This window comes from Xiphias gladius, chromosome 14 (genome assembly GCF_016859285.1).
Source record: "Xiphias gladius isolate SHS-SW01 ecotype Sanya breed wild chromosome 14, ASM1685928v1, whole genome shotgun sequence".
In the NCBI taxonomy this organism is placed as follows: domain Eukaryota; kingdom Metazoa; phylum Chordata; class Actinopteri; order Istiophoriformes; family Xiphiidae; genus Xiphias; species Xiphias gladius.
Genome location: NC_053413.1, coordinates 24,442,066 through 24,456,517, shown reverse-complemented (window position 1 = coordinate 24,456,517; position 14,452 = coordinate 24,442,066). Strand labels below are relative to the sequence as shown.

General features: G+C 44.8%; 1 protein-coding gene across 2 annotated transcripts in view; it reads left to right on the top strand.

Annotated features, from left to right (window-relative positions):
• The window catches only part of LOC120798764 (neuropilin-1a-like), an 84,840-nt gene extending 76,457 nt beyond the window's left edge, over nt 1-8,383 (top strand). For both annotated transcript variants that reach the window (XM_040143377.1, XM_040143378.1), the window contains 5 exons: nt 49-186; nt 1,786-2,087; nt 2,590-2,686; nt 2,955-2,999; nt 4,449-8,383. In XM_040143377.1, coding sequence (XP_039999311.1) covers nt 49-186; nt 1,786-2,087; nt 2,590-2,686; nt 2,955-2,999; nt 4,449-4,723 — 857 coding nt within the window. In that variant the 3' untranslated portion in view covers nt 4,724-8,383. The remainder of the gene's footprint in view (nt 1-48; nt 187-1,785; nt 2,088-2,589; nt 2,687-2,954; nt 3,000-4,448) is intronic.
• Nucleotides 8,384-14,452: the final 6,069 nt, after the last annotated feature.

Below are 14,452 nucleotides of genomic sequence, written 5' to 3'. Positions count from 1 at the left end.
GTCTATAGGTTCCAGCGTCTAACAGCTCTTGTTTTCTCTTTGCCGCAGCATACGTGTGGTTCGCCTGTAACTTTGAATTCTCGTCCTTCTGTGGCTGGACCAGAGAGACCGGCACAGGGGCCGATTGGCTCATCCAGACCGACGGGGCTCCCGACGTCCACAGGGGACCAAGCCAGGACCACACAGGTACGAGATGTGTGTGCGTTCACCCTTGTGTTCAAGGGGTGCACCACTCGACAGATGCTCGGGGAGAGCACTCTATGCAGCTGTCGAAAAGCCTGTCTAACCCTCTTCTGCCAGAAGCTGGAATATTTTTAACTAGGCTTTAAATAACAGTCCGTACTCTCAGTGCTGCCGGGAAGTCACAACAGCGCCCAATTCTCCGTTTAAAGGGACGAGGAAAAGGTACATGTGATGGAAAAAGAAGTTCCCATTAGACACAGAACCTTATTCCTGCTCTGAAGGACAACGAGCTTGTGAAGGCGGAGAACCATCACAAAGATAACAAGCCCAGAAACTGTTTGTGGCATCGTGCTGATGTAGAGCCTGGGGCCACTCAGCTGGTTGTGCACATCTTGAAAGTTCAAATCGAAAGGCATAAAATTTCCATAAAGAGGACCACACTGAGGAAAAGCTCCAAAGAAATGTGACATTTACTCTGCCTGGGATAGTCACCAGCTCAAGTATAGGCAAATTGGCCCAGTTCGTTTGCTTGTGTCTTTGTTCGTTTTGCTTATGCTTTTGACATGAGCATGTTTTACAACAAGATCATCCTTGGGCAATGATCACATGTCACTTCCTTGCAAAAATGTTGTTATTATAGGAAGTTTGCAAGGACCAAGGAACAAGAGTTAACTCGGTACACGACTTTGTCTCGGCGCGAATGAGGAAGGACAACGATAGCCTGATTTTTTTTTTTTCCTTAGGAAATCCTCATTGAGATTAAAAACCTCTTTTTGAAGAGTAACCTGGTCACGTTAAGCAGCAGTAATAATGAGTTACAGACGAACACCATAAGAGATACAACACAAGATTATGCCACAAAATCACAGAATACACAGAATTACAGGTGCAAAATCATGAATAAAATGTCTAATACAATCCTACATAGTATTTCATTGAGGAAACGACCTAAATGGCACCTTAAAAACAACCCCTGAGAAGAACAATAGAGCTGTCCAAAATCATACAAAACGTCAACTAAAGCATCGCGATTCTGAAACACCCCAAAACATCAGCCGCATTGCTAAGAATTGCCAAGAAACTCTGTTCATATCTTTGAGCAAATATGCAGCACAGAGCAGAACAGAGCAGAACATGCAGATGCTCTGAGGCTTGAAACATTTTCAAAATGAATGGATGGCCCTGAAAAATTCAGCCCCACTCAAATGTATCAACATGCCTCAGCTCTCTGCCCTTCTCACCATTCAAACCTCCAGTGATGGATTTTTTTTTTTTTTTTTTTAATGTAGAGACAGCGGCGGCTCCGAAATGAACGGTTTCACCTTGATTTCTTGACTTAACCAGATCACAAGTAAAAAATGAGCCCTTTGTAATGCCCGGGCGAGAATCTTTTCCTGAAGCGTGCTCCTGCTGAGTCCTTTGTTGTCCAAAAAACCTCGTCGAGTCCTTGAACTTGATGCTTTTGGGAGCCGCAGAGGTGAAACACTTAACAATCGCACAGGTCTTTCTCTGCTGAGAAGGCAGTGAAACCCCTCGCAACAGCAGAGCCCTTTAACGCAACGCGCCGTCAGTTCTTAACTTGTCTTATGCTGCCCCCTGCAGGCACGCCGGGGGACTTCATCTACATGCAGCTGACCGACACAGAGGCCCCCAGCAAGACGGGCCAGGAGGAGGACGAAGAGGAAAGGGTGGCGAGGCTGGCCAGCCTGCCCATCACGGCGCAGGACGCCGACCTGTGCATGTCCTTCTGGTATCAGATGCTGGGTGAACACGCAGGGTCGCTCCACATCAAGCAGAGGAAGGAGGCAGAGGCGGGGCAGATCCTGTGGATGGTCAGCGGCCATCAGGACGACCGCTGGAGGGAGGGACGGGTTTTACTGCCACACTCGAGTGTCTCATATCAGGTAAATACGGAGTCCTGGGTGTGTCAAAACACTGGAACGAGACTTGTGGCCCTTTTTGGGGCGGGTGTTTTTCGCCTCCTGCAAAATGCAGACTGGGATTAGCTCCAGTCTCCTTGACCCTGAACAGGATTAGCTGGTGCAGAGAACGGGTGGGATGGATAGATGGACAGAAAAATTTCAAATCCTCAGCTTTTTTTTTCTTATCGGTCCATGTCTGATGCAAGTTTAGCTTCACCTCGTTTAGTTTTCCTTCCCCGCTATAACAAAGAGCTTTAACTGGATCATTTCAACTACGCAGATTAATCATGTAAAAACAGCACTTTCCAACCTTCTAGGTTTGTGATCCCTTGATTGTCACAGTTCACATGTATCCTCTGTCAGAAGTTGTGAGCAGCTCAACCACAATCTCACAAAGAAACAAGCAAAGACGACGTCATTTTGTCAGTTCTGCCCTTTTGTTGGCAGGAACTGGGCAGATGACTGACGGTGTGTTTTTCCGCAGGTGGTGGTGGAAGGTGTTGCAGACGGACGCAGTACAGGTCACATAGCTGTGGACAACATCCAGATCATGGACGGGCTCAATGCAGAGGACTGCAAGGGTGTGTATAACGGTGTTAGATCTCACCGACTCCGAAAATTATACTTTTACACCATTTACAACATACTCAGTCTAGTAATGTGCAGGCAAGGAGGGAAAAAAAGGTAGAACCGGAGGTGAATTCTGAAATTAGTCTTTTTGGCTTCACTGTTCATTCAGTTGCTGTTCTTTGTTTTGTTTGATTTCTCCAATGTAATCCACTTCAGGGTATTTGTCCTGTATAACATCGGCGACTTTAAACTAATAGAGGCTGCTTTTCTTTCCTCCAGATCCGGAGGCTCCCACGTCTCCGCCGACTGAGATCTTCATCCTGCGTAAGTACATCTCTTCCTCCAACGTTGTCATTATAGTGTCGATATTTTCGTTTTGGCAGCATACGCTCTTATTTCGAGCGGACACGCCTCCGCGGACTCTCAGCAACGAGCGTTCAGATGTCTCTCCTCCGCCTCTAGACGGTGAAGCCGAGGAAATAACCTCGATTTAAAAAGCATGGTTAACGAATGAGGCTTCCGCTCAGTCGGAAGCGCGACTGTTCGTTGCAGATGTGAAAAATCTTATCAAGTCTTCTCCCCCAAAAAAGTAAAAATGTTTACACGGTGTGTCTTAGCACAGTCTCTGTGATGCACCACATTCTCAGAGGATCACATCAGTAGCCGTATAGATATTAGATGACGTTTTGCGATTTCTCCGGTGTCCACGGTGTCGTTTTCTTACACTTTTGAAACTGTTGCACTGATTTCCCGCCTTCCAAGCAGCCGGTTGCTTCCACGGATTTCCCCATTCGTTACCGACCTCAGCTCGCACACACTTGACACTTTGTTGAGATGGTCGGTCCGCTACCAGTCGGCTCTTTTACTTCGGTAAAAATAGCAAGACCGCAGTGTAGAAATACTCTGTTACAACCAAAAGTCCTGCTTTCAACATTTCACTTAATATCTTACTTACTAAAATTATCTGCATCAAAATATACTTAAAGCACCAAAAGTAAAAGTACTGCTTATGCAGAATGGCCCATCTCAGCAGAATATAACTTAAATTAGTGAACTGTAACTATAGATGCATTAGTGTGTACATCACTTTAATGTTGCAGCTGGTTAAGGTGGGGCTAAGTTTAACTACGTTATAGACGGCCTGGTAGCTCGTGAATTTACTCCTGGGGATCAATAAAGTCTTATTTTAATATGTAACAACAGACCATCATTTATTTTTTGATTCCATTTCATTCTTATATTTTCTGCAAAGCAACTGAAGTTAGTAAAAGTACAATATTTGCCTCTGGATTGTAGTGGATTAGAAGTATAAAGTAGCAGAAAAGTCAAATACTCAGGTAAATCACAAGTACCTCGAAACTGTACTTAAGTTCTGTACTTGAATAAATGTACTTAGTTACTTTCCACCGTTGCCCATTACAGTTCAACCTTGAATTTTATATTTTTCCGTGAATATCATTTTCCATGCCAAAGCGGTGGTGAGGAGGGTCTGTGTTGGAACCAGGTCTCTGGTGGTGCGTTCGCAGAAAATCTGGCATTCGAGATTTCAGGGTCAGCCGCCGGAAAACATTCACAAGTGATAATATTGGGATAAAAGCAAAACCGGGAGATAAAACATGGATGTTGACGAAGAGGGAAGCTGAATCTGCCATTTGTAGTTTGTGGTCCAGAACATGCAAAACCACCAGCGTGGTCCTTTAAGCCTGTGACGAAATGCCTTTTTTTATCTGAACGGAACGTAACTTGTGACCGTATTTCTCTTCCCCCCTGCAGCGATGGACTCCCTCCCGCAGGAGACCGACGAGCTCGGGGGCCCGGGCAACATGCTGAAGACCCTGGACCCCATCCTCATCACCATCATCACCATGTCCGCGCTGGGCGTCTTCCTGGGCGCCATCTGCGGCGTCGTCCTGTACTGCGCCTGCTCGCAGGGCAGCATGACGGACAGGAACTTATCCGCCCTGGAAAACTATAACTTTGAGCTGGTGGACGGCGTGAAGCTAAAGAAGGACAAGATGAACGGACAGACTAACTATTCAGAGGCGTGAGGGGAAATGAGAGGCGGAGCTGAGATTGCTCCGCTTGGACACACGATGCAGCCAGTGGAGCGAGAGGAACGCGGGGGGCTGAGGCCACCAATGGGATGGCAGGGTGGGCTGAAAGTGAGCCGATGTAATTTTTTTTCTCAGGAGCAGCGGTAGAAGGGACTGACCTGTAGGGGGCACTGTGTATAAAGAATCTGTACAGCAAAAAAAGAAAAAAAAGGAAAAAAAGAAAACTAAGGATTCTATTTGGGTTTTTATTTTTGGTTTTTTTTGGCGTGCTTTGTTGATTTTATGTAATCACATGCTGGTGTTGAGACCAATTCAGATCAAAGTATCGTTTGTGTACTTTTATGAAAAGATAAGATTTGATTTTTTTGGTTTGTTGTTTTGTTTTTTCTTGTTTCCTTGTCTTTTTCCAGATGTCATAGCTTCACAGAAAAGAGCAGAGTATGTGAAAACTGCTATTGTGACATCTGGCTCTATAGCTGGCCATATGTCCCTGTACGTGTGTGTCTTTGTGTGTGTGTGTGTGTGTGTGTGCGTGCATGCCTTTCTATGGTTATGTGGACACATTTTGGTTTGAAACCATCGTTGTGGGGACATTTTGGCCGGTCCTCACAACTTCAAAGGGCTGTTTGAGGGTAAAGACTTGGTTTTGGGGTTCAGGTTGGAATCAGGTGTTGGTCAGGGTCAGGGTTGGGGTCAGGGTAAAGGGCTAAGGAAAGCATCATGTCACTGAGTGTCCTCACAACCATAGAAAGACCAACGTGAGTGTGTGTGTGTGTGTGTGGTGTACATGTGTCACATTCATATACATCTGCATTTACGGTGTGTATGTGTCAGTCTAACTGTCTGGCATGTGTGTGTGTGTGTGTGTGTGTGGCGGGTACCATCCGGGCCCAGTGGCCTGTGTCTAGTTCCAACAGTGCCTTTTCTTTCCTCCAGTTTTTCCGTTGCCTTGTTTTCTCATCGGCTGGCATTCGGCCCAGGGTTCCCACACAAACACTGCGGAAATGAATTTTTGTACTTTGTCCAGATTGGGATTATACAACCTCAAATTTTTAGCGTTGTCGTGCGCTGTCAGCGAACACACGTGTCGGTGAGGATCTGTACGTCTCCCCGCCTCGATGGCGGTCGTGCCGACACGGGCTAAAACGCTGAAACCCAAGTTCACATTTAGGTTTTCGAAATGGGAAATGTGTAGGGGCCCTGAATCCCTCGTTTTCATGGCACATGACACATCCAACATATTGTACATAGGTTTTAATATATTTGAGCGCCCTTTTTTTTTATAGAAAAAGACACCAGTGCCGCAGTATCCTTTCTATGTTGGAATCAAACTCCACCCAACCTCCGAAATTATATATATATATCCACACAAAAAAAGTATGAATTTTAACAGACAGAGACTCAAACCTGTTGTTTCCGTGTTTCTTTTACAAACGCCGCCGAGTTGCCATTTTGTGAATTTTGTTGTTGTGTTCTGGGAACAGGAGATTTTTTTTCCAATGGAGAAAATGGCTCTGGGATTATTGAGAAATGCCTCATGGGAAGCGATGTTTTGTGTACAGGGTAAAACGGACGACCTCGGCAGTGCTAAGATGCTTGGCAGCACGCCGGGGGTGGATCATCGGCGTTCCCCGCTGGCACACAAAGTGACCGTTAAACCCTCGACCTGAGGTGTGCCCGGCAGTCCCGGGAGGCGCCGCGAAGACTTCAAGTGTCTCCCCTCGGGCCCGTCAGCATCTTTCGCTGAGGGGGGCGTTGACTATCGGAGGAGACGTTCGTGAGTGGTCTGCAACTAGGGCAAAACCAAGTGTATGAACCCCAGCAGGTGATTCCAGTGAGTCGCCTGGCGAGGAGGAGACGTACAGGAGCGACTCCGATCACACTTTAACGCAATTCATGCCTCGCACGCCCTTTTCTGCCCCTCGGCTACACTGGCCTGGAAATAACAAACAGAATTAAGTCACGTTTGTATAACCAAGACCAGTTCACTAGCCAATCAGAACAGAGCAGAGACCCAACAGAGATGCCTTTTTTTTAATCTAAAAAAAACATATGTTGTTTCTTTTGCCTGTTTACAACAGGTGAAAATTTGATTAAAAAATGTCATGTGGGGTTTGTTTTTTTTTTGTTTTTTTTTGGTTGTTTCTTCTTTTTTTTTCTTTGGGATTCTGCTTCACAATCGGCACCTCATTTGACTTTAATCCCCATTTCACTCACCTAACTGTCAGCATGGCAAAACGGTCTTATTCACTGTGAACTACCATGATCAGTGTCCTCTTACAGCGGTAGTTTGAGGGCACAAAGTCCTGGATGACAACCCGGATAAACTGACTGGCTCCCCTTTTTAAAAAAAAAAAAACAATAATAATACTAATAAAAATGTGGGTATTTTTCAGTGAACATTGTTTAAAAACTGAAAACGATGAGCCTCCTGCTAATAATTGTGCTTTGTTGTGTTTCAGCTTTTGTAGCTAAATGTGTTGTGATACTGGTTGCTTGTGTATGGCACTGTATAGGTGGGAGGACTGAGTCTTGAAAGACGGAAGATTCACCAGTCCCTCGTTTCACCGACTCACTGGCCTCAGTGAAGCCCCCCCCCGGCAGCTGCCAGAAGATGTTGTATGTTCGCTCTGTGGACGTTTAGGTTACAGATTTAACTCGAAAGAGATTGAAAGGCCAACGCGCAGTCATGATGGACCGGCATATTTTCTACTGGCGACTGGGAGAACAGTGCTCCTCTCCCGGTGCACCGCACCGCGGAACATAAAGCTGCCCCCTTTCTTTTTTTTTTTTTAATGTAGCAGTTTGTGGCATCATGTCAGCTCAGAATGTGAAGTGAGACTATTCGCCAGTGGTCAATTCAGAATCAACTCTCAATTCCTCGCCTTTAGAATGAGACGCTAGAGACGTTTGTACGTTTTTTCCGTTTTGCTGTAAGGGAAATCGACTTCCTCAGTCGGGTCATTTTAGAACGGATCCCTCGTCTGGCTTCAGTTACGACTGGATGAACGTTTCCAATCAGATGAAGGGGGCTCCGACTGTCGAGGCTTTCGTGATTCGCTCTGGAAACCGCACTGGTTCCATTTTTTTTTGTTGTTTTCTCAGTAAAATACGAACTGCATATGTTCACCAGACTGAGGGGGTGATCAAAATGCACTCTCAGTCTGACCGCGTGTGCGTTTCCAGCGATTCAGCCAGATATTAATAAAGCGCCTTCCCTTTTAAACAAGAAAGGATTCTGCAGCACTAGATGTGAAAACAAATGTTGCACTGATATATTTAAAAACAAATCTATGTGTTTATGATGTTGATTTATGAAAAAGAGAGTAAGAAGGTAGGAGAGGACAGTGTTATTGTTGCTTCTTTTTAACACGGTTTCAGTGTTATAATTCTGAAATGTACAATTTACAGAGATGTTTTTCATTCTGGAAAAAGCTTATATCGTCTCTTTGAAGCGTAACAATTTTATTTACTTGCTATAATATCACCTTGTCTTTTTGTACTGTCGCTGATGTACGTGTCATTGTTTTGTTTTATTTTTTCCCCCCCCGCCTTGTATGACAAGAAGAAAAAATGTTTTATTTTCAATACTGCTTCTGTAATTTTGCTGTCTCAGATCCAGAAAACAAGACAAAAAAAAAAAAAAAAAAAAAACAAGAAAGGAAGTAAGAAAGTAAAAAAGTGGAAAAGCAGTGAGGCCTTAAGTATTGTTTGTACTTTGACTTTCTGGTCAGCGCCCAGACTCATCCATCTCTGTTGTCTCAGACTCTGATCATTGACTATAACATTCCAAAGAATTGGATCAAATAAATGTTTTAAGTAAAAGTTGCTCCACTGTTTCTTTCCGACTCAGACAGAGTGGTTTTGCTTTAAGGGGGTCAGTTTGTCCACATTAGAGATGTCTACTGGTATTCAGTCACGCAGACAGTTTTGGTTTAATTTATTCGGGGATCTCATTGGAGCTACCTTTTATTGTAGAAGTGTTCTTTTGGATTACCCAGAGAAACGGGAACATTTTGGCTAGAAATAGATGTTGCTGTTAAATGTATTGGTACCACTTTGGAAAATCCTCCTCCGACACGACACTTTGCTCGACTTTTTGCTCTGTCATTCCCTAGAGAGGCCTCTCCGGCGGACCGTTCGACCCCCTACCCTCTGGAAATCTGGACCAAAATCCTTCTAAAAAAAAAACGTTTGTTACCATTTACAACTGCAGACTTGATGGATTGTAGGGCCCATGGTTTTTCAACACTTTATAACTGCAGGTGACCGACTAACATTTGCTAATGCTTCATTATAAATCAGCATTTCTTTAAACGGGGCACACTGATACGAGAGAGCCTTTTCTTTGATCAACAGATCTAGAACTTCTTCACTTCAAAATGTCTTAACAGCGACACCTGGCATTTACTGTACTGCTCTCTCTGCATTTGTGAAAAGTCAAGACTTCACGCATAAGTGGATAAATGGTTATTCCACAATAAATCTGCAGTTAGCAGTTTATAAAAATGGATTTTGGTCATTTTCCAGACGTTGGAGAGGCCTCACTGACGGATGAAAGACGAGCAAAGTGTCACGTTGGAGGAGGCTTTTTCCTGGAAACGTGTTCTTAGAAACGGCTTAAAACTGATCTGTAAACCATTAGGAAATGATTTAATAACCGCCGATGAAGCCATTAATTGCAGTTTACTAAAGGCTTTATAAATGGTTCCTTTATCAATTAATCAATATTTTTAAGCGTATCTTTTTCAATGCCGTCAGCACCGAGAATGGAAATTTATCCATTCCCAGTTGTTTCGATTTGGAGGCAGATACATCAAAACCCTGGGCAAAAGGATGGAAACCGCTGAGAGGCAGACGTTGCTCTGTCGTTTTCTAAGGTCAATAGTTCGAGATTTGGGGAAAACACTGCTCTCGTTCGCTTTCCTGCCGAGGGTTTGTCGATACCACGCTCCTGTCCGAATGCTCCATACTGTGGACACTGCGTCTCTTTGTGGACATTTTGCGTCTCTTTGGGGACACGTTGCTTCTCTTTGTGGACACTTTGCGTCTCTTTGTGGACATTTTGCATCTGCTTGGGGACACGTTGCTTCTCTTTGAGGACATTTTGCGTCTCTTTGGGGACACTTTGCGTTTTGTGTCTCTTTGGGGACCCTTTGCGTCTCTTTGAGGACATTTTGCGTCTCTTTGGGGACACGCCGCTTCTCTCGGTGGCAGTGGTAGTACCTGCTCAGTAATCCATCCGCGCATGAAAGACATACCCGTCTGAACGTCCAACTCTCGGGGAGACGGCGGACAGGTTTGTTTCCCAGGGTACACAGCTATTCCTTTGGGCCTTAGAAAAGACGCAGCCTTTAGACTTCTGATCAAAACTCTGAGACTAACCAGACTTAAACTTATGAATGTTGGCGGATCTTAAATTACACTTCGAGCTTAGAAAACCCAGGTTAGTGGTTTGTTTAAAGACGAGTCTGTCTTTACCTGCGGGATTTCGATGGTGAGTGACACCTGTCAATTAGACACAGGAAGTCCATCTATGGGAAGTCACCTAATTCTATACCTAGGAGATTTACCGGTTTGCATATCATACTGTTTTTTTGCAGTTAGCATACAAAAAAATGAATAAATAAATACAGAGTTTCACTTGAGGGAAATGGACTTGAATGAAGCTGGGACTGAGAACCGCTGCCGGTTAAGCCTCAGAAGACAAAGGAAAAGGCTTTTCCAAAGATTTAATGCTTATTCTTCGCTTTCCAAAATATTTCTCCAGCTGCGTCACCGCCATCCACAGTTTGTTCTAATGCTTTGCACCTGTGTGCAGCGCCTCCGCTTCCCCCTTTTTTCCGCGCACACACCAGCAGCTCGCCCAAAAAGTCCCTTAGAATCGGGACGTGGCTCGGAGGATTGAGAGAACGTCGGAATCCAATGACAGTGACCGAAAACCAAAACAAAACTCAGAAACAAACCGTGGACTGACATCGGTAAAATGTGGTCATCGGGTTCCTGGCCTTTGTCTGTCCGTTTGCCATGTCAGGCTTCGGCCGCGGCGTGGCAGTATCGCCTCTGCAAAGCGTCCCCCGCGGAGCGGCCGCGGGCCGCCGGATCCACGGGGCAACTGCGTTACCTCCCCCGGCGTGTGCCGCCTCTGCCCGGGGAGCGTGTTATGAGGCCTCCGTTAGCTGACACCACGGGAACTTCAGTCGCGTGGCCTTGGTCTAGATTGAGGTTTCGTGCCCCCCGTTGCTGGCGTTCCGTCCCGGTCGACCTTTTAAATTAGCGAGGACTTCCAGCGTTTCCCTGTGGTCTGACCTCTACCACCTGGCTCTCGGACCGCCTGTTCATTGAACACCGCCACTGGCTCATAATCCGTGAGACCTCAGTTCATAACATTACATTCTGGCGTCCATATACAACACCAAAAGTACATTTTCACCGTCCACCACCAGAGTGTGTGTGTGTGTGTGTTTGTGTGTGTTCCTTACTGCAAAGTAATCAATAACTGCAGCTGTTCAAACACCCTCCTTAAATGTAGTGGAGTATAGGTATAAAGCAGCAAATGATGGAAATACTCAAATAAGGTAATTAGGTGTAGCACCTGAGTGGATGGTAGGTCCTACTGTTGGTTCATTCCACCGAGGGGATCTCAAAGCGAGGGTCGGGTCGAGGGACTGCGGCCTTGCGCGGGGTTTTCCCTCCTCTCAGAGGCGTCCGGCGTCAAGATGCCTCATGGAGACGGTGACTTCACGCGTGCTTCGGGCAGCTGGCAGCATCGGCTGTCACATTCCCATCGTACGTCACCCAGTGATCACAGGGGCTAAATGTGAGAGGCTGAAAATATGATCTTAGTTCCTTTTTATGCTTCACTGTTAAAGAGGTAAGTGCCTTTTTCAGCATATGGGTGTAGCGTTTGGATAATGTGACTGTTTAAAGGTTATTTATTGATTCTTTTCTCATGTTATTTAGTGATTTTTCTCATTCGACTTTCGGCTTCTCCCTTGGGTTTGCCACCAAACTGCATTAAATTAACATTTGATTACACAGGGTTTTTTGCTTCGCCAGATTTATGTCCCCATAATGTTTAATTTCAGGGGAATTAAATCGTAAGCTCTTGTTTATTTTCTCTGAATCACATCAGCACAATTCCTTTAATGCGTTTAGAATGACACGTTACGTCTGAGACAGTTTAATGCCAATGAAGCAACCTCACCCCAAAGTTCTTAACTGCTCTCTCATTTCATCATGAGCAGCTTTAAGGTTGTTAAAATCATCTTATTCTACACTGTTGTTCAGCTTATACTTGTTCTTTGCTTGATTGTTAACTTTTTATGCAACTTTTACTTCTTCGCCACCACATTTCAGTGGGACAAGCTGTACTGCCTTTCGCTCCACTACATTTATCTGACAGTTTTCAAAGAAAATGAATTTACTGTGGCCAAAAACACCGCGCAGAGGTTAAAATGCGGTTGCTTTGTTTTGTTTTGTTTTTTCAGTTTATTTGTTTATTTGAGAGGGATGGTACAGATAAAAATGTTGCATACGAATAAGCAGTGCAACAGTTGTACTGTGTATACGTATTTTCAAACGAGTTGCTCGAACAGAATCCGGATAAAAACAACAGGACAGGACCTCAGACCAACAGGACAGCTGTGATGTTATTATATATTATAAAATTCATTCTCACTATAACTGATGCATTAACATGTAAGCGGCATTTTCATGTTGCAGCTGGTTGAGGTGAAGCTCATTTCGACTTCTTTATATTCTGTTCGGGGGGCTTAATCCGATGTATACAATTACATTTTACAGCGGTGGGATGTAAGTGGAACGTACATTGATTGGTATGTCTTCCCTCAAAAGTTACATAGTCTCACTTGAAGTACATGTTGCTGATAATGCTTCTGCGAAGCAGCTGAATGCGTCTTCCACCACGACTATTTCATGAGCTGATTTTGATTTACAAGCCGGTTTGTGTGCACTGTAAAATATTAATTTGGAATGTAATACCACAGCTGTCAGATAAATGTCACGTAATTTAAAAAAAAAACCCCAAAACGATATTTACCTTTGAAATGTAGTGCAGCACACGTATGAAGTAGCATAAAATGGAAAGTACACGGCTTGATGCAACCACCCCGGGGCAAAATTTTGCCGCTGGACCCCTGTAAGACCCCCTGTCCGCCCCACTTTTTGCAATCTTTTTGCAATCTGAAACTGCGTTTGAAAACTGAAAACCGAAATGACGACGGTAACTAGATTTTGACACAAGGACTCTTTTAAAAAGAGAGCCCCCCCCCCAAGATTAGGTAATGAAGAGGAAACCGCCATAAAGGCTGGGTTAAACTACGAAAGAGGTGGTTGGTGCGACACGTTGGCAACCAGAAGTGTTTGTAACTACTACATAACAGTGCACGTATTAAGACAGTCTCTCCCGGCGGACGTTCACGGTGTTGCCCTTGGTCTTTCACACGAAAAGGGACAAATAGCTGCGCAACATGACCATCACTTTTCCCGCCGCTGCACATGAAGTGGATGTGAATGTCGGATTATTGTTTCAGAAAGTTACAGAAATGGCTGGACACAGAAAAACCGCCTCTCTGGCATCATGTCACACTGTCAGTAAAGGTCACAATAAAATTCTAAATAAGATTTATGGCGGATTTATTTGCATATTCATCAGGTGTGGCTGTCTGATGCCGGTTACCGTTGAGCCACGGGAATGCCAGCTTTAAGCGGCATCTGCTTTTAGGAAACGGCTTATGCCGATGGAGAACAGGAGGCATGCCACCAGCAAATCGGCATATGCCGGTGAAACAGAAGCGGTCCACCACCAGACCCTTTTGCCTTCTTTGCCTTCACTCCGGAAAAGCGTGGGGGAAAGCGGGTCTCCGAAAACTAGCCGACCACCGGCGAGCAGCTCTGACGGAGCATACTGGGCCCTTCAGGCCCTTACCATGTCAGTTGACGTTGTGCCTTAGCGATGTATGTTCCTAAACACATTTTCACTTGGAAATGTCAGGTCAAGAATTGTGGGGATACCCAATGTAAAGGGCCAAAAGCTTATAGTGGATTGTAGGACACGCGATAATAATCATCCTATGACCTAATACATATATACATCGGGGATGAGAGGTTTACGGGCACTCGTCTCAGAGACGATGAAAACAGGTGACAAGTAGAAGGTAGCGCAAGTATGGTAGATAACAGACTGTGATGAGATCCAGGAAGTGGGCAGGGGGAGGATCCAGCGAAGACAGTACTTAAGACACCACTAAAAGATAACGAGTCAGATCTCTCTTGTTACCACTTTGAATGCATATGCTCTATGCTGTAACGGAGGGAGCTCCGCACTTTGCAAACTGCGTAATAAAACTGAGTGCACTGTCTACAGTCGTCTCTCTCTGTGTGTTCCTTGCTGCATCAACTTGCTCGGAGGAGTGGAAAAGTTACCACTCAACAGTACCCAAAAAACTATTCTTCTTCTAAATGTACTTAGTCATGCTACTTTCCACCACAGTCCAAAACTAAATACAGCTGCTTGGTTATTAGTTCATTGGTGTTTAAATTGTCTGAATTTTTTATTCGTATTAATCCCACGTACATGTGTGTGTTTTTGTGTTTGTTTTTTTCTTTTAACCTATATTTTCCTGTAATTTTTTTTTCGTGCGTGGACCGTTGACTTTTCAACGCCGGGGTGAGGACGGGTTCACCGCTCACCGGTGCGTT